Raw genomic sequence first — 20,538 nt, forward strand, 5'->3', positions numbered from 1 at the left:
ATTATCAACAAAATAGTATATTAATCAGAAGAAAAATTTATGTTGCAAGCCATGAAGTAGCAGGGTCAATTTTTAGCAGGCTTCTTAAAGTTTTTAGATTTCTTATGACGAGACTTTAACTTCTTCCGCGAAGGCCCATATTGAGGCTGTAAAAAGAAATAGAAAGTTTTCACCAGAAGATAATGAAGCGTTATTAGACAAAGTCTATATGGCGCATGGTTTATGTTTATTTCTAGAACATACTGCCAGTATGTTTTTGGACTATGGGAGGATACTGCAGCACCCAAACAAAGCCCAAGCAAACACATGGAACATACCAATTCACCATAGATAGGGCCCAGCGCTGCATGGCAGCAATGCTAACCCCTGTGCCACTACGGGTTTAACGAGCTGCTATTTTAGTTTCGGAGCCGCCACAATTTGATTCAATAAGCAAGTCATGTAATAAAATATCAAGAATCCTGCAGCAAATCTTGTGCTAGGGTTACAAACACCTGTGGTCTGCAATGTTGGCGGAAGTAATATATATATATATATATATATATATATATATATATATATATATATATATATATATATATATACATATACACATACACACACACACACACACACACCTGTGTCTACAGCATAAAGTACCATATATACTACACCTTTGTGCACTGACTTATACCATATACATACATCTGTGGTCTACAATGTGGTAGGATATAATCACAATATATGACCTTTACTTATACAGTGACAGATTATTACAGAATGTTTGGCGTTCGGGGATTCACCGCCTGGAGTAAGATGCTGCAGCATATACTATATCCACATATTGCAGTATATATCATATACATATACCTGTGATCGTTTACATTGCTTGTTGTGTGAATTCCCCTCTACTTCCATCTCCTCATCGCTGGCTGACTGAACGTTGCCATTTTCCTCCTCTATGCTTTTCTTTGTAAACATATTGTCTGCAATGAGAGGGAAGTCATGTATCTGCTATAGAAATATGCTGAATATTTTTTTGGGGTGAGAATTAATGCATCATGTGCACCACATATTACACCCCTTAAGGTGACAATCTGTAAAAGGTTCAATTATATTGTAAGCGCAAACTCTACAGGGGGGGTGCTAGCTACACATAAGAGAAAGAATGTGACAGGGATGGGAAGAACAGACCTCATTTAGACTTCTCTATAAGCTTGTATTATACTCCAGATGCATTATAACACCTTGTGCTGCCATGACATGGGAGGTGATAGAGAGATCCGGTGCTCCAATAAAGATGCTTCTGGAGTAACCTTGGCCTCTGCCACTTTGAAGCAAATCTGGGGGCCTTCTCCTAGATTGGGTGGAGATGGAAGAGTTGTTCCGCATGAACAAGGGAGTCTCCGATAAGGTGATTGAGGTGCTTGTTACAAGCCAGAAAGCTATATTTATCTAATTTACTACAGGATTTAGACATAGGTCATCCTCTGGTGCTAAAATAAATTGAGTAATCCAGTCTCTGCTATCATACCTTTCAGTCCTATATCAGTCCTTTCTTTCTGTCATACTTTCAGTTGTCTATTCCAAGCTTATCTCTAGTATTATGTTTTGCTCCTCTCTTACTTCTGTCATCTCACTCTATCCCCTTTTCCCTTGTCCAACCTTCCTATATTCTCCCACCTCCTCCCACTTAGTCCCCTTCCCTATTCCTCTCCTCTGCTTCTGTGCCCCGATCTGACTCACTGGCCCCTCTCCCATATTTCCCTTTATCCTCCTATTCCCCTCTTGTCCCCTTCGCTGCTTTTCTCTCTGCTTCTTTCTGTTTCTACGTCCCCCCTCCCTTTTCTTCCCCCATTAATCTATTCCCTCACATCATTCTTTCCTTCTCCTGCCTCTCCTGTTCATATCCCCCCTAAGTCAGCCCCAACTCCACTCTTCCCCCACCTCTTGTTCCCTTCCCCTGTCTGCTGACTGGTCCCGTCCTAGTTCTTTTTCTTGACCTATTCCAACCCTCTCCCCCTATCATACCCCTCACTCAATATCACACACACCCTTGCAGTCCAGCAACCTTATCCACATCTCTTCTCTTTCCTCTCTTCCTCTGTGGTCTCTGGAGTGCCAGGTCAGTCTGTAACAAACTGACCTCCGTCCATGATCTCTTTATATGTAGATCTCTCAATCTGTTTGCCATCACTGAAACCTGGTTATCCCCCGAGGACACTATCTGTCCTGCTGCTCTTTCTTCGGGGGCATGTCCTTCTCCCACACACCCAGACCTGGGGGTCAGCAAGGTGGTGGCGTTAGCATACTTCTCTTCCCCTGCTGCTCTTTCCAGGTTCTTCCCTCTGAACCCTCCCTCTCTTTCTCCTCCTTTGAGCTACACTGTATTCGCCTCTTCCACCAAGCCTACCTTCGTGTTGCTGTTATCTACCGTCCTCCTGGTCCCGTCTCATAATTCCTCGATCACTTTGCCACCTGGCTCCCTCACTTTCTCTCCTCTGACCTTCCCTCCCTTATCTTGAGGGACTTTAATATCCCTGTAGACAATCCCTCAGATCCTGCTGCTTCCAAACTTCTCTCCCTCTCCTCCTCCCTTTGTCTCGCTCAATGGACCTCCTCTCCCTCCCACTGCAGTGCCCACTCCCTTGATCTGGTCTTTTCACACCTCGGTACTGTCTCCAACCTCATTAATTCACTTTGTCCTTTCTCTGACCATCATCTCCTCTCTTTTAGCATCTCTTCATCCCTCTCACATTCCCCATTCCCTAAGGTTACACTCACCAGGCGTAATCTTGACACCATTGATCCTACCATGTTCTCCTCATCCCTGGTCTCACCCCTCTTTCTTGCCCCGATGAGGCTGTTTCCTTCTATAATCACACCCTTACCACCACACTTGACTCCATCACCCTGACTGATACCATCAAGCTTCGGTCTCCACCTCAACCGTAGCATTCAAAACTTAACAGCCATCTTCAAAATGTTACATTCCAACAAAACTGCCCTCACTAAAGTCACTAATGACCTTTTCTTTGCCAAACCTAAAGGACACATCTCCCTTTTAATCCTTCTCGACCTCTCTGCTGCCTTAGATACCTTTGATCACTCCCTCCTTTTGCAAACTCTCAAATCTATAGACCTCTGTAACACTGTCCTATCCTGGTTTTCCTCTTACCTCACCAACCGCTCCTTTTTAGTCTCTACACATGACGCCTCATTCCCACCTCTTCCCTTACCTGTCGGAGATCCCCAAGGATCCATTCTTGTCCCCCTACTCTTCTCCCTCTACACCTCCTCCCTTGGTACCCTCATCCGCTCGTTTGGCCTCCAGTACCACCTTTATGCTGATGATACCCAAATCTATCTTTCATCCCCTGACCTCTCCCCTTCCCTTGTCTCGTGTCTCCTGTTGTCTCTCTGCCACCTCATCTTGGATGTCCCAGCGCTATCTTAAACTTAATATTTCCAAGACTGAACTAATTGTCTTCCCCCCTTCAAGGGCTCTCCCGCCTCCCCACTCTCTATTTCTGTTACTACTACCCTCCTTTCTGTCCCTCAAGTCCGATGCCTTGGGCCATCCTCGACTCCTACCTCTCTTTCAAACCTCACATTCTGTCCCTATCAAAATCCTGCTACGTCTACCTCTAGAATATATCCAATATACGGCCCTTTCTCACCACGAAAGCCACCAAAACTCTTATTCACTTGCTTGTAATCTCCCACCTTGACTACTGTAACCTCTTTCTCTCTGGCTTACCTGACTTTCACCTTGCCCCTCTTAGGGCTATCCTCAATACTGCTGCCCGCTTAATTTTTTTCTCCTGCCACTCTCTCTTTGCAATCTCTACATTGTCCTCACCGCCCCCTCCGCTCTGCCAATGACCATCGCCTCACTACTTCACTGATCACTAATTCCCACTCCCGTCTCCAGGACTTTGTCTGGGCTGCTCCCCATCAATGGAATAATCTCCCACGTTCCATCAGGGTAGCATCTACTCTCAAAGGCTTCAAGCGTGGCCTTAAGACTCTTTTCTTTATTCAAGTCTATCAGTCCTCCTCCTAACTCCCTTGTCCTGGCTCTCTCCCCTAGTTAGTACCACCCTATTTGTGTCTCCCCCTTCCCTTTAGGATGTAAGCTCTCATGAGCAGGGCCCTCTGTCCTTGTGTTCTCCTTCTACTATTCCATCACCCTCTGTACCTCTTGGCCTGTTTCCCTAGCCCTATTTTCTTAAGCTTAGGTCTACTTATTGCTGATCACTACCATCACTCTCACTAACTGATCTGCGTTAGGTTACCTGTATTTTTATTCATTCATTATGTCTGGTCTTTGTATTTTGTTCATTTATCATGTTATGTGTTCTAGATCACTACTTTATATGTCATGCACGGCGCTGCGGACACTGTGCCTCATAAATAAAAGATAATACTAATAATCCCTCATGTGCTTGATTTTGGAGCTTGAAGTACTCTGAAGGTTTAAGTGTCGGCACTTAGCATGTTCCTGGACATAAGCCCGATGTTAGCCGATATTTTTTACTGTTTTCTTCCAAGCAGTAAAAGAATTCAATCTTGTATCAGGACTTTCGTGGCACCTTAGGAGCTTAATCTTGCCCTGGAGGTCCTAGTTATCCAGTCCTTCTGAACCTTTACAAGGGATTTACCTTAAGCGGCTCACATTCCATGCGTTATTCTTGTTGGCGATCACATCTACTAGAGGAGTACCTGCTTTGGAATCATTCATTCTGATAAAATGGAACTGCACATGAATCCTGCTTTCTTACCTAAGGCAGTCTCCTATTTTCATATTAAATGGGACTATACGTTCATCTCTCTGCCCACAAGCAACCAATGAAAATAAAAAAGGATTGCATACTCTGGGATCTTGTTAGGGCAATTTCTACATATCTTTCTCGAACAAAGAAATTTAGGAAGACTGATCAAGATTTTGCTCATCCTGTGGGAAAATATCAAGGACGTGCTCTGCCCAAAGATACTCTCGCAAGATGGATCTGAGAAATCATTGTAGAGGCTTATAAGGAGAAAGGACATGAGGTGCCTGAAGTCCCGAGAGAACATTAAACCTGGTAATTGGCAACTTCTTGGAGGCGCTGGGTTCAGACCTCAGCAAACTACTACTGCAAAGAGGCGGGATGGTCATCTCTTCACTCCTCGACCATACGTTATCTTCTGGATGTGACATCCTCTGTGGATGCTCAGTTTGGAAGGACTTCAATAACATTCTGTTTGTATTACGACATCGGTGTTGGTTTACTGTATGAACCCCATGGTAATAGTGCTTGGATACAGCACATCCATTAGGACTCCATGGCAGCCCTAATATTTACTGTTAATTTTGTTCCCTTGAAGGTCTCCATGCCAGCCTCAATATACCCACCTGTGTTGTCTCGATATTCCTCAGGGACAGTGAAGGAAGTTACTATAAGACACTATGGAAGGTGGAGTCGCACTATATACTGTCTCTGCTCAGCGCATCAAGGAGCTAACCCATGTGTTAGCAGAATTTGCTTATTTATGTGGGATATGCATTTAAGAGAATTGTTGTTTGTCCAGAAACCAGGAAAAAAACCATTATCTAGGACACGTTTTATCAATCTCCAGAAAGGGGCACAGATGAATGGGCCGTGACACAATGCTTAAGAGCAGGGCAGAGGAGACTCCAATATGTCCCCTGTTGTGCTTGCCGTACGCTATGGTATCTGGATGAACAAATACCCACAACCGATAATAACCCGATCACAATCAAGCAGATTATTATGAAACATGTTGATACATGTGGGTAGAAGATTCCTCTATCAGCCTGTATATGACCTAACTGTACTCTATAACACCAGAGAATGGAGCTAGGATGTCGGCTACTAATGACACTGGAGTCAGAGCCAGCATTGGCGTTGTTGCAGGAAGTGTCCCTATACCAGACCTGCTGCCACCACCACTGTATTTGACTGAATTCCAATTTACCAATGCTGGAGAGCAAAGACTTAAAATGACATAACTGTGTATAACCGGCTGTCATACAAAGTCCAGTGACCTTTACAGGATGTTATTGTGGTCCAGTAATGGGGAGCTATAATCAGTGTTAATATTATGTCATTGACTTTCATGATGCCATCATATATACAACATCCCTTATTACATAAAGTGCACCAGTCAATAGGACATTTTAACTTTGTGCAAAACATAACAAGAAGGTGTCACTGAAACACTGAAGGTCATGAGCCTATGGTACAGATACCCAGGTCAGGGCCCTCTCTGGTTACTGTTGTACCTGGGTAGAGGTCACTCATGCTGTCCCCTGAATCACTGTCGTTAGAATCGCTGTTGTCAGGTTCCCACGTTTGTCCTTTTTTGCCTGCTGGTCGTTCACCTGCTGATTGGCGCTTCTTGTTCTTGTTTAGGAGGCAGGCGGGAACATACTCCACCCCTTGTTTCTGGCATTCCTCATCTGAGAAAAGTCAAAAGTTCATTAAAGAAGCCACTTATTCATTGCATTAGAAAGACAAAAGAATTAGGGGCTAACAATCCCCATTCCAACAGCTCAGCTGGGGGTCCTCCAAAGAGGAACAATCAACATTCCCCCAGGAACCGATGTCAGTACCGAGAACAGGACGAAAGGTGGACTCTGCACTCAATCAAACACATAATTAATGCTGGACTAACTACTTTTCTATATTAAAACAGGACATGTTAGTTCCACATATTGCAATATATGTTAAGCTGACCACCTCACGGCAAAGTCTTTATACAGTATAAGTCCCATCACTCTTGCACCCCATTCTTTACATTAATTCCAACTTGTGTCAGGTGAGTCCCAGGTCTCCCATGGCTGCTAGTGCTGGGAAAGACTTGCCTTTAAAGCTATGTGCATGTAAGCCTTTAGCACAGATAAAACAGCATAGCTTTGGATCATGTCAGGACTGATCAGAATGGGAAAACTTTGGCGAGAGTTGGTCAGCTTAACATATATTGCAATATGTGGAACTAACATTCCCTGTTTTAATGTAGAAAAGAAGTTAGTACAGCATTAATTATTGGTTTGGCTGAGTGCAGAGTATCTCTGCTTTTTGTCTATACAATGTGGGCAACTCCATCAGTCTGTACTTGGAGAGTGCAGAGGATCCAGGTCTGTGTTTGTAATATATATATTATATAATTACACACATACATACACTGAAAAGTGTATTTTACTTTCATTGCTCGTATCTGCAGTGTTTCAGGGACCTATATAGGACCATTTAGTGATACAGGTCTTAGCACAGAACTTACACGTGTGCAGAGCTTTTATGTAACGCTTTCCCTCTACGTGTTTCTGAACGTGTTCTGGGATCTTGTTGATGTGACGAAGTGTCAGCTTGCAAAATAGCTGTTTCCTGAAAGAAAATGGTTATTTATATGTATACAAAGCCCTATATGTCTCTCCACAAGTATCCTCCAAGCAATCACCTGCTTCCATCCCAGAAATCACAGATATTTTGGTGGTGGTGGTGGGGGGGGGGGGGGGGAGGATTCTCTCACCTGACTTCCTCAGCCTTCAAACATTCATTGAAAACTCACCCCACTTCTTCTGAACCACCCCCTCTTACACCCCCCCCCCCCACACATCCACAGGCTATTCTAATACGCACCTTTTTCCCCCAAATTTTGGGTCTAAAAAAAGGGTGCGTCTTATACACTGCCAGCGCTATTACCTGAATGAAGAAGATGATCCCTGGTGTGAGTATAAGAGAACCAATCTGCGCTTCCTAGTTTCAGGTAAAAGGACTTTCAGGCGCCTCCCACAGTCTCTGATGTCTCGGAGCTGTCAGTCACGTGACCGGCAGTTCCGATGGCCGCCGATAATTGAGCCCAGCATGTTTGTAGTATGGTATGTATACAGTAGACTGCACAGCGTTGATGACAATAGACAAGTCACGTAGACATGCTTGGGACGTGTCTATGTCACTTGTCAACAACACTGTGCAGTAATGTAATACATCTTTTTGTTTTATTTTGGGCCCCAAAATTAAGGTGCGTCTTATACATGGGTGCGTCTTATACATGGGGAAATACGGTATTTAATTGGCAGCTCTGGGATATAAGACTTTGCGTTAGATGCTGTCCACTTGTAACATTTCGGCTTAAACTAAGAACAGGAACCCTGAATGTTTCAGCTACACCTATATTTATACTATACCCGTTTTTAGTGCTTGGGACAATATGCGGCTCAAAGGTGCTGTAATCAAACATTGCAGAAACTTTTGACAGCTGTTTATACTTCTTTCCTTCAGTGAAGCTCTGCAGTTCGGGGAGTCGACATGGCAGTTCATGACCTGTTATGGCAAAACGGACCTAGACATGCAAATAAATAATGACATGGTCAATACACAATATACAGGTGTAGGATATTCACTGCAACTTGTGCACATAAAAGTAGGTTCATGTACTTCTCATAGAATCCCATATGGGGGACACTGCTTAACCATGGGTATAGAGGGTGCTATCCTGGATTCTTAATTATAGGCTACCTCCTCCCCCTCTATACCCATCCATATCTCCTCAGTTTATTATTTTTACACACAAAGCCATGAGGATGAGACTTAAATAACCAACCAAAGAACACCACTCAACATTAAAAACCAGAGGGAAGAAAACGAGTTGGGACCACAGTGCTTCCCCCTCAAATGAATCCAGAGAAATGGATTTCATGGTAATTACAAAAATCTTCTCTCATTCATCCTATCCGGGGGACAATGCTTAACCATGTGGACATTCCAAGCGGCCTCCCTAGGGGAGGGTACTCGCAGACACAGCTGCAAGCTTGGACTAAACCTGTAGAATCTGGTATGGACGGCCAATCACAACTGGTGAACCAGCGCTCCATGAAGCGCTAATCCAGGAGGTCCTCACCGATCTGGTAGAATTGACTTTATTGTATTCTTGAACCTGAGCTGGATTTCAGAGCGATCCTCTCGTGTGTCTGATAAGAACAATGAGGCCATTTGTAAGGACGACGATCAGCCTATCTCCATTCTCGAGCTCTTACCACATCCAGAAGGTTGGGATTTGTCACTACTGGATGCAAGATCTTGTCCTAGATCAGATAACTATATGTTTGTTCCAATGAAAATCTGACACACCTAGTTTGGAAAGAAGTTTGCAGAACAGCTCTGTTGGTGTGAAAGATAAGATATGGACACTTGCAAGACAGAGCAGTAAACTAGACATTAAAGCTTCCAGGTTAGAAAATAAGATCCACAGCTTCTAGAGGTTAGAATGGTGGCTTCTGTAGTGCAGAAAGATCTGTTTCCACAGATTACCTATAGAACAGAGTGGTTGAGTATGAACAATTCCATAAAGAAATATCAAAACTCCTCTGAAAAGAATAGATAGAGTCGAACCAGTTCTTTAAGAGAGACTTGACAAGATAAAGGATGAAATAGGAACCTTTCTATCATACCAAGCAGGCTATTTGGTATTCCACACACTGTGGTAATCTGTAGAGGAGGATGGTTTTCACAGACAAAATGACTTAGAGCTCTAAGAATCCTAGCCTCATCCGCTCAGCCGTCAACCAGACGAGCGAAGTCTTGTTGGAAAAAATGATTGGTCAGTCTGGTGCTAACATAAGTAGTGGGAATACCCTCTCTCCAGGCCTTTAAGTACCTGAGGAAGCCTTTTGGGGTCAAAACTTCATAAAAGTCCCAATCGTCCAACCTGGAATAAAACTGGGGCACTATATTCAGCCCTATGAAAATTCCAGACCGTCTCCTACACCACCAAGAGCTCCTGGCCCCCCCTAGGAGGTCCACAATGAGAGCTTGTCCTTGTCCCCGGCTAGAAACTCGCTCTGGATGTCCAAGAGTGGAAACGATCTAAAGGTAATCTCACCTTTTCTATCCTTTACAATCAGCAATCAATATAGGAATAGCGGGGGACTTGTAAATTGACAATGCTCTCTGGTGGAATCATTTATTTTTCTGTATCGTCTTCCACTAAGGAAAGATGCAGAGATTTTAATCTGGATTTTGCGAGGCCTCACCCAAAAGCTCAGTCAACTGTGAGAAAGAAGGAAAGGACTGACTGCCTCAGAGTAAAGAAACATCCTGAACCACAGGATCCTGTAATCTGAATCCTGAATATTGAGGTCTTGTCGAACCATTACCACCAGCTCTTCAAAAGCCTAACTACCAAAGGAGTCGTCCAACCACCCAGTCAGGTCCTAATAACGGTGTCCCCCAGAATCTCACTTTCCTCCCGAGGATGGTACAGATTGAGAATCTTCCAGGAAAATAACCTGGGAGGATCCTTGGTGCTTCCGGGTCTTGTTGGAAGACTAGGCCTGCTAAAGTTTCCTATGAGGAAGACACTCAAAAGCCAAACCATGTTCCGAGTTTTCAAGATTTTGAATCCAACCAGACTTCTAGACTACTGCTATAGGGTCTGATACCAGTAGAGGAAGAACCACCCGAGATGGCAGGTCCACTGCTGGAGTCTTTCTAGCTAAAAATTAGGAGATGTGTGATCACTTACTTCCCTAAGACACCCTTGTCAGTTCCACAATTAACTCAGCACATTGCCCAGGCTCTGCCATCTTGGTTGCATCCAACCCAGACCTGCGTGGCCTCTGGTCCTCAGGGATGTGCTTCCCTCTCACAAACCACACATCGGGCTCTGGCTCTGAACGCCTATTTGGTAACTTATCCTGGAATTTTTCAATGAGGGAAAACAAAACAACTTTTTCTCCATGAATCATAGGGTCTGGAATTATTCCTGTTTTCTGACAGATTCAAAAGATAGAATTAACTGTAGAACCATTTTACGGTGCTAATGTAGAGTCTGACCCTATAGTGTCTATAATGAAGTCAGTACCCTATGTAGAATAGCAATAATAATATAGTGACCGACACAATGACTAACAAGTCAGTACTCAATAACCTCATAGGAGAGTACAGTGGCTCAAAACGGTCACTGCTCAATGACCTGGGGAGAGTACAGTGACAGGACACCGTCTAAATAAGGTCAGCATTCTATTTCAAATTAAGGACAGAGCAACGTGACCAAGGCTAAATAACGTTAATATTCAATAACCATTCAATAAAGCGCTACGGAATATGTTGGCGCTATATAAATAAATGATGATGATGATGATGATGAATAACCATAACAGGCTATCGGAGAAGGCCATTCTGTCCAGGAGTATCGTAAGGAATTACATAGTGGCTAAATAAAGTTAGTACACAAGGACCCAAATAGAGAGTGACAAAACACAAAGGCTGGATTTAAGAGAAGGCTAGTACAATACACATACAATACTATAGAAAAAATTAATTTGGTGAAAAATTGGTGAAAGAGTGTGCTGGTACAATACATATACAATAACGTAGACAAGTGTATAGTGTACAGCACTCTAGGTACAAGAGAGTGCTGGCATAATACATATACAATAACGCAGACAAGTGTTTAGTGTACAGCGCAGTCTCGGTGGCAATAAGAGCCTCTGTAAGGAGACCAGGAGCCTGTCTCATACTGGCGGACTTTCCTATATAAAGGAAAAGCCCACCAAGAAGGAGGTAGCAGAAGTGGGAGTTATGCACCACCTGTCATGGCCAATTCTGAACATGGCCCCATCAGAAGACAGGTCATGTTAGTCCCTTGTTGGGGGCTGCTGCAGTGGGCGCCCTCCTGACCTCCCCTAGCCACCGGAGGCCCTGTGCGGGACCTGATGACTGGGGATCCAGTATCTGTCCACAGGAGGGAGATGGGAGCTGCTCAAGAACGCTGCCACTGGCCCCCAAGGTGTGGTCCTTAGCTGGGAGGGACAGTAGTACTTCGATACTCAGTAGTGCGTTTTTCCGCTCACTGGTTTAACTGGTGACCTGCCTCATCCTCCGGGGGCCCTGAGTGAAAGGGAAGGGGGCATCTCAGGCACCATACCCATCACCCTGCTATGGTAAGTAGAGGTGCCTACATCAATGCTGATATGCACAATTAAAATAATAAAATGGAATAAAATGTAATTATACCATTGGCAGCTCAGTCTATAAGCACCCTACGCCAAGGGCACTTATTACAAAAACTGAGGCGATATGGATGAAGGGGTATATTGAATAAAGTGCCTAAACCAGCACATTGCCATCTATACTCATGGTTAAGCAATGTCACCCAAATAAGATGAATTAGAAAAATGTGATATTACCCATAGCTGTTTTACACGTGAAACAGAATTTCCCTATATAATGTCAATTATAATCTTATTGGCTGCTGTAGTCACAACCACTTTTTTCCTATGCATCAGTTCTCATAAATGCACCCACCGCTGTCATTATTCTACTGTCTCCCTAAGAACCTGTTAGAAGGTATTCTCCCACCGGAACCCTGTGTATATATCCTGTCTGCTCACAGTGATGGAAAGCTGTACAAGGGTCACTCTCTTATAATGCTCCAGGTACTGCCGCCTGGATGGCAGAGCTGTGGTGGCAAAGAGATCTTAGAGCATATCCTCGAGAGAAAATCTATAGTAATAGAAGTGTTCCCCAGGATCCCCCTCCTCTATCAGGGCTCAGCCCCCGTGATCACCCTTCTCCATCAGCCCCCAGTGTTCCCCAGGATCCCCCTTCTCTATCGGGGGTCAGCCCCCCATGTTTCCCAGGATCCCCCTCTATCAGGGCTCAGCCCCCGTGATCCCCCTTCTCCATCAGCCCCCAGTGTTCCCCGGGATCCCCCTCCCCTATCAACCCCCAGTGTTCCACCCTGGGATCCCCCTCCCCTATCAGCCCCCAGTGTTCCCCCCTGGGATCCCCCTCCCCTATCAGCCCCCAGTGTTCCCCCCTGGGATCCCCCTCCCCTATCAGCCCCCAGTGTTCCCCCCTGGGATCCCCCTCCCCTATCAGCCCCCAGTGTTCCCCCCTGGGATCCCCCTCCCCTATCAGCCCCCAGTGTTCCCCCCCCCCGGGATCCCCCTCCCCTATCAGCCCCCAGTGTTCCCCCCCCCCGGGATCCCCCCCCCTCTATCAGCCCCCAGTGTGTCCCCCCCGGGATCCCCCCCCCCTCTATCAGCCCCCAGTGTTCCCCCCCCCCCGGGATCCCCCCCCTCTATCAGCCCCCAGTGTCCCCCCCCCCCCCCCGGGATCCCCCCCCTCTATCAGCCCCCAGAGTTCCCCCCCCCGGGATTCCCCCCCTCTATCAGCCCCCAGTGTCCCCCCCCGGGATCCCCCCCCTCTATCAGCCCCCAGTGTCCCCCCCCCGGGATCCCCCTCCCCTATCAGCCCCCAGTGTTCCCCCCCGGGATCCCCCTCCCCTATCAGCCCCCAGTGTTCCCCCCCGGGATCCCCCTCCCCTATCAGCCCCCAGTGTTCCCCCCCCGGGATCCCCCCCCTCTATCAGCCCCCAGTGTTCCTCAGGAGCCCTCTCCTCTATCAGCCCCCAGTGTTCCCCGCGACCCCCCTTCTCTATCAGCCCCCAGTGTTCCCCCCTGGGATCCCCCTCCCCTATCAACCCCCAGTGTTCCCCCCCGGGATCCCCCTCCCCTATCAGCCCCCAGTGTTCCCCCCTGAGATCCCCCTCCCCTATCAGCCCCCTGTGTTCCCCAGGAGCCCCCTCCTCTATCAGGGCTCAGCCCCCAGTTTTCCCCAGGATCCCCCTCCTCTATCAGCCCCCAGGACGGTCACCTTGTTCCCCGGGACCAGCTGCAGGTTGGGGTGGAGCAGCAGGAACTCTCTGACATCCTCCGGCATCATCTCCATGACTCCAGCACGTGTGGCCGGATCTGTGCGGTGACGTCACATGGAGGCCGCCATGTTCCTAAAGCCCGGCGGCTACAACAAGATGGCGACATCATTGGACACCTGCATTCCTGATGTTTCACTTCATTTCACCGCTTATCTCACACAGCAGCTGCCCCGTCTGCATGGTGACACGTGATCAGGAAGTGTCGGTCTGGGGATAATGTCGGGACTGAGATTGATACTGACCTGTGTGGGGTCACGGAGCCCAAGATGTCAGGTGAGAATGTTATTTAAAGTGATTCGGCTTTAATGTCGAGATAAGATGCCGACCTTCTCGCATCACCTCCATGGATAGTCCCGATCTTTCCTTATTGCTGACCTGCACAGTACATCCCTCCCTGTATAATGGATGCAGTGCCCCCAACACACAGTGTTACCCCATTATCTCCCATGCCGCCCCCCCTCCTAGTGTTGATCCATTATCTCCCCTGCACCCCCCTCCTAGTGTTCCCCCATTATCTCCCCTGCACCCCCCCTCCTAGTGTTACCCCATTATCTCCCATGCCGCCCCCCCTCCTAGTGTTACCCCATTATCTCCCCTGCCCCCCCTCCTAGTGTTCCCCCATTATCTCCTTGCCCCCCATCTCCTAGTGTTACCCCATTATCTCCCCTGCACCCCCCTCCTAGTGTTACCCCATTATCTCCCCTGCACCCCTCCTCCTAGTGTTACCCCATTATCTCCTTGCCCCCCCATCTCCTAGTGTTACCCCATTATCTCCCCTGCCCCCCCTCCTAGTGTTCCCCCATTATCTCCCCTGCACCCCCCCTCCTAGTGTTGCCCCATTATCTCCTATGCCCCCCATCTCCTAGTGTTACACCATTATCTCCCCTGCACCCCCTCCTAGTGTTACCCCATAATCTCCCCTGCTTGTCCTCCTATTGTTACCCCATTATTTCCCTTGCCCCCCCTCCTAGTGTTACCCCATCATCTCCCATGCCACCCCCCCCCCCTCCTAGTGTTACCCCATTATCTCCTATGCCCCCCCTTCTCCTAGTGTTACCCCATTATCTCCCCTGCCCCTCCCCCCCCTCTCCTAGTGTTACCCCATTATCTCCCATGCTGCCCCCCCCTCCTAGTGTTACCCCATTATCTCCCCTGCCCCTCCCCCCCCCCTCTCCTAGTGTTAAGGTCAAATAATAATATGTTGGGTTTTTATATTAGTGAATACAATTCTTGGTCCAGATCAGAGCGCCCCAAGCAGAATACGTCTTTTCTGTCTTGTATACAATAATATTCTGGGGGGCATCACCTAGTGGAATAAACAAATAAAACTTTATGAGTAGGATGAATAAAGATAATAAATCTGATTTGATGAGAAATGTATTAGTAGGAGATATCTGGATGAGTCTCTAGAGCGGAATTCATCTATATACGAGGACTAACATTAATGATGGTAGTCTGTTCTATTCACATTGTCTATTAATGTGGTGTGAAATTAATGTGTGGGCGCATCTATGAGGAATCTCTCCAAGGAGTAAATGTGTGAAATGTCAATTTCTGCAAGTTGCCGGAAGTTTGCCTTTACATGCCATCGCCGCTTTAAACTATCCCTGCAAAGTCGCTGAGTTCCAGCCACTTGCAGAAATCAACGTTTTATTCACTTACCCCAAGTGTCTTATAGTCTATACATTATTTTACCAGTTCATTACACATCTGCCTTGCTCTATTCTATAGGCTGTATCTTCTCTATTTTAAATGTCTAGGCTAAAGTGTTTAAGGGTATATCTAATATATATTTAGTAAACCCAAATAACTGTTTACTTTGCAGTTTACAAGCCATTCTTCTGCCTTGTACCACGTGACAACTTCCTGTCTACGGGCTGAATCACACACATTGTGTCTACTGAAGCGTAAGCTTATCAATAAATAAAGTATTGAAGAGGGATGGGTAAGGTAATTGCAGTGACAGTAATTTTAACTTTATCATCAATGGCTGGAGATTGCGGATTACCTTGGTAAAAAGGGACCTATCACCAATCCCCCCACAAACGCCCATTCCTGGTGTCTCTCTAGTTGACAAGTGGAGAAGGAGCTAGCAAATGATTTATGAGAAAATCTCTATTTTTAAAAAAACATAATGTGTTATTTTAAATTTGAAATCTTTGGGGGGGGGGGGGGAGGGGTCTGCAAGAACTAAACCCATTTAATTTAAAGTTGATTTGTTCTGCCCGACACTGAAATGATTGAGGCAATTCTGAAAATGAAACAAAACCTGGATCAATGAGTGGTCTCATTGCTGAAATCTCATTGGTTGCTGCGGATGAGACGCTGAGCCGTTGCTTTTATGACTGACAGGAAAGATTAGTGAGAGAGCCAGCGCTCCGTAGGAGGGGGGGTGATGCTGAAATTACTACATCAGTTATTGGATTACCTGGTAACATAGGAAATGTTGTCATGCAGTTAAGTAATATATAAACATCTCTCCAATTTGTCAATGTATGAAATAATCCCAATGTAATTTAGTACTAACACATTAAAATATACTGAGATTTCCAGAACAGGATAATCAATGTAATGTAGTGACTGGTAAATTGTACAATTCCAGGTCCTTACATATGGTCACAGAGAACCTTCTGCTCCTCTGCCGCACCAGCTAAAGAGGGTCTGATGAAATGGTTTCTCCTGCTCATCCCCGTCACCACCTTCGGCCTGGGCACCTGGCAGGTAATGTCCTTGTATATGAAGCTTTAACAAGACCTGTGCACTATGAGAGACCTAAAAAGATGAGAGTAATCCCTATGCCCCCCGTATCCGTATAGCAGCACACTGAACGCTGCAGAGATTGGTGGCACCCACGGGGCTGTGACTGGAGTGAGTGTTGGAGGACTTAGAGCTCATAGTGAATGAGACACTATGTAAAAAGGACTTTATCTAAAAACTATAGATCCTTTATAAAGCAGAGTAACATCTACATGTGTCCTCTGTCACAGGATGGACATTAACTGCTATGTTCTAGTGTGAGATTACAGTGATTTTCAGACAACAGTTGTAAAAAGGATTATACAAATGTTTATTAAAACCAGTGCTCTCCCCAGCACCTATCTCCCGGGTGCTCCACCCGGTTGGTTTTACTCTTGGAGCTCAACGACTGGGTCTATTTGACTATGTCTGAGAATTGATGATAACAAAAATATAATGATAAAATTATGATAAAAAATAAAAATTTGGTAGGTGAATCCAGCTTCCATCAAACAAATATAAGAACAAATGAACCTATGGATTATTCTAATGCATAGATTTCCATGTGCGTTAAACCTCAGGCAGGTTGAGAAATTCTAAAAAAAAATAAAAGACACAGGACACCAGTAAAGTGTAGGAGAAATTCTTTATAGTTCTATTATAAATACGTTATAATTTGTGGATGTTTGAGGTGTCATATTGTAAAATGATCCCAATGAGCAGAATTAGCGGGACGACAGCACCAGAAATGAAGGACCCCAAAGAACATTCCTGTCTCTCTCTTTCAGCTGCAGAGGCGGAAGTGGAAGCTGGCGCTCATAGACCAGCTCAGGTCTCAGTTTGATTCCAGCCCGATACCTCTCCCGGCAGAGTGAGTGGATTTACACATTAAGGGCTTGATATAGAGTTAAGAGTAAATCCAGTTTGTAGGGGCAATTGTACAGCTTGACAAAGCCATGTAGCTGTGCTGGTGGTGGGGTAATTGTATACTGGTGAGGACAGATTTAGAGTTGGGAAGGGGGCATGTTTTAGCTCAACTCTAAATGGCAATGTTAAAATAAAGCTGGCCAGTATTTGTGTGGTACATGTAAAGGCAGGCAATGTTCTCCCTGCATGCCAAAACAAAATACATTTACACCCCTACTTTGTCTGCGTTCAGTTTGCTCCCTTTAACTGTTTTATTTTTTTAAGACCTGCTAGTTTGAGCTTAATGTGTAAAATATATTTTTGTTCCAGATGCAGCATGTTTTATTATGTTTTATTATGGTTGCAGCTCTGCCTGCTGTGTTTCTATGAGAGACCCTGGGGATATACAGTCTCCTATAGGGTATTGACCCTTTAAATATTCTAAACGTGTTCATTCCTCTCTCCTCGTCCTACGGGACACTCTGGAATTTTCCTGCAGGACGGGGCTTCCTGAGCTGCTGCTGCGGCCTAATGTAACTTTTTGTAAGTTCTTTTAATTGGTTTTCTGTCAGGGTTATCCACAAATATGTGAAGGGAGTAAAGACAAAATGGAGGGGAAGAAATACACAAGTAATTAACATGAGTATTAAAAATAAGTTATTTCATATTATTCTATCTTAAAATAGCAAAGACCTATGATATCACAACAAAGATCACAAATGTGAGGCGTGTCTGCTTACATTGAAGAAAAGGAAGGGGGTGTAAGGGAGGGACAAGGGGGGAGACAGATGGAGTCACTGCCGGAGTAAGTGAATTTGTGTGTGGGATGAGGAGTGGCCCCATCTAGGAATTTCAACGCCCGAGGATTTATTTTGGGTGCTATGAATGATGTTGGAAATGTGTTCCATACGATAGACCTGTCTGATTCTGTGACGACAGACAACAAGGACGGTGGTTGTGGATCCTGTCTGTCGTCCTGCTGCTTCCTGTATGTGTTATTAACCTTTGTGTGTGTTTAGAGATCTCGAATTAATAAGAGGGAATCTGGTAAGTGCCACCACCCGGAAGACTGTCTTTACCACCGAGACGCCAGCAAAGAGGAGAGGTGATTGGGAAAATAGAGTGTAACCGTTTGGGTCGGAGATACCAGCGGTAGTACACTGTGTCAGGGTTCTCGCTGATCTTGACGCAAACAGATTACAAAGTGGATATGTTTCGCTGCTGTACTGGGAAAATGTCAAATTCTCAAATGAGAGAATAAAAGGAATCTTAATGTACAGCTGAAACAGCGAGCGGAGCTATCTGATTAAAACATTTTCACAAGTATATAAGTAAAAAAAACAGAAATTTAAGATTGGGGTGAAAAATAATACATAGACATATCTAAAAAAATAACGAGAAATAATATATACATACTATAACCTCGAAAAGAAGTCCTAAGACAATGGAGATCAATGTGTAATCTAGCCGTACAACAAAAGAAAGCATCACTATACTAACCCATATACTTGGATAAACACTGTGTAACCATTTAGGCTTCTAGTCCCGTATATAGAAAAGATATTTAACGTTATTCATATATTGTCTGAATGAATGGACATGAGCATGTAGAGGTGTATAAAGGCAGACACGGTTCTTTATCTTACACATTACTGAATAAGCATTTCCAGGACACTTGAAATCTTGTCTGGATGTCCGTAAAAGATGGGAAGGGTTTTAATGACGCTTGTAATTCATTTGCATATAGGGCGATTTTGCATTCTGGGGTCCAATCTTTATACCAGATATGTCAGGGCTTTGATGAAGTATTACAACTAGTGACTCTATCATTAAAACAAAAATGAAGAGAGACAAGGGACAGCCTGTGTAGTACCTTTGTGTATCCAAAACTGTGAGGTCTGAGACTGGGGTTAATATAAAGTATGGCTGTGGTTCTGATGTAAGGGCGTCTCATGTCCATAGACGCATATTGGGCCATCCAACTTTGTCGAATGCTTTTTCCGCATCCAAAGCCACCATAGAGTTGGAAGTCTTAGTTTATTAGCAGAACGTCTGTAACACATCTGGTATTATCAGAAGCTTGTGTGCCTGGGAGGAATCCCACTTGGTCTGGATGAACCAGTGTTGTGATTGCTTGTTCAAGCAGTTGGCTTAGATTCTTGCAAACATTTAACAGAGAGATGGGCCTATAGTTGATGCAACAATTTGGATCTCATCCTGGTTTAGGGATTACTATAATCCCTGCTCTTGTGAAAGAGAGAGTTTACAAGTCGTCAATCCTTATGGGCCTGGAGCTGAAGCAATTTTGAGTTCTATAATTTCTTCAGTGGATATTTTTTTAAGAATCTATGTGGTGGACAGTTTGGGATTGGAATAGAGTTTAAGAATTGATACTGATCAGCCCCAACATTAAAACCACTAACAAGTAAAGTGAATAACATTGATTATCTGGTTACAATGCACCTGACAAGGGGGGGATATATTAGGCAGCAACTGAACAGTCAGGTTTGAAGTTGATGTGTTGGAAGCAGGAAAAATAGGCAAGGATCTGAACGACCTTAGCAAGGGCCAAATTGTGATGGTTAGATGATTGGGTCACAGCACTCCAAAACGCCGGTCTTGTGGGGCGTTCCTGGTATGTAGCGGTTAGTACCTACCAAAAAATAGTCAACGAAGGACAACTAGTAAGCTGGCGACAGGGTCATGGGCGCCCAAGGGTGATAGAAGAGTTACTGTAGCACAAACTACTGAAAAACAGTTAATTCTGACCCCTGTCCACTGCTGAAAGCATATTCAGAACTGGACCATGGAGCAATGGAAGAAGCGCTGAGTTGCCTGAGGGCCATGGCGTCTCCGGTCCTGCAGCTATTGCCCCTCCGCCATCCCCACTTCAAACAAGGGTTCACCATTACCATAGTTCAGGGGGCAGCAGTGCTAGAACATGTACAAGGAGGAGCAGCTAGGTAAGTGCCCCCTTCCCGGCACTGGTGAAGGACAAAGCCAGTGCCAGAGGTGGGCCTGGGACCTATTAGGCCTCCTCTGGGGAAGCCCGGTCAGATTGGGCAGCCTCAGCAAAGCCCCCTTCCACACACACACTAAGTACTACAAAGCAGAAGGGGCCATCTGCATATAGAAATGAAAACTGACATCCCTGAGGCGAGAATAAATTGTATAAACTTGTTTGAAATT

The 20,538-nt window shown here is 45.2% G+C and overlaps 2 protein-coding genes across 2 annotated transcripts in view; one reads left to right on the forward strand and one right to left on the reverse strand.

The window, feature by feature from the left end:
- On the reverse strand, positions 1-13,799 carry SURF2 (surfeit 2). The gene is made up of 6 exons (XM_075186141.1): positions 13,647-13,799; positions 8,174-8,328; positions 7,267-7,370; positions 6,269-6,445; positions 850-965; positions 1-146 (listed from the first exon to the last, which is right to left on the reverse strand). Exons 1-6 carry the CDS (start codon positions 13,719-13,721, stop codon positions 66-68), a joined length of 708 nt encoding a protein of 235 aa, XP_075042242.1. The 5' UTR covers positions 13,722-13,799; the 3' UTR covers positions 1-65.
- The window catches only part of SURF1 (SURF1 cytochrome c oxidase assembly factor), a 16,925-nt gene continuing 10,180 nt past the window's right edge, over positions 13,794-20,538 (forward strand). Inside the window, exons 1-4 of the mRNA XM_075186139.1 lie at positions 13,794-13,980; positions 15,533-15,614; positions 16,310-16,428; positions 17,232-17,314. Of these exons, the coding sequence (XP_075042240.1) occupies positions 13,924-13,980; positions 15,533-15,614; positions 16,310-16,428; positions 17,232-17,314 (341 nt within the window). The 5' untranslated portion in view covers positions 13,794-13,923. The remainder of the gene's footprint in view (positions 13,981-15,532; positions 15,615-16,309; positions 16,429-17,231; positions 17,315-20,538) is intronic.

Source organism: Mixophyes fleayi, chromosome 9 (genome assembly GCF_038048845.1).
Source record: "Mixophyes fleayi isolate aMixFle1 chromosome 9, aMixFle1.hap1, whole genome shotgun sequence".
NCBI lineage: Eukaryota > Metazoa > Chordata > Amphibia > Anura > Limnodynastidae > Mixophyes > Mixophyes fleayi.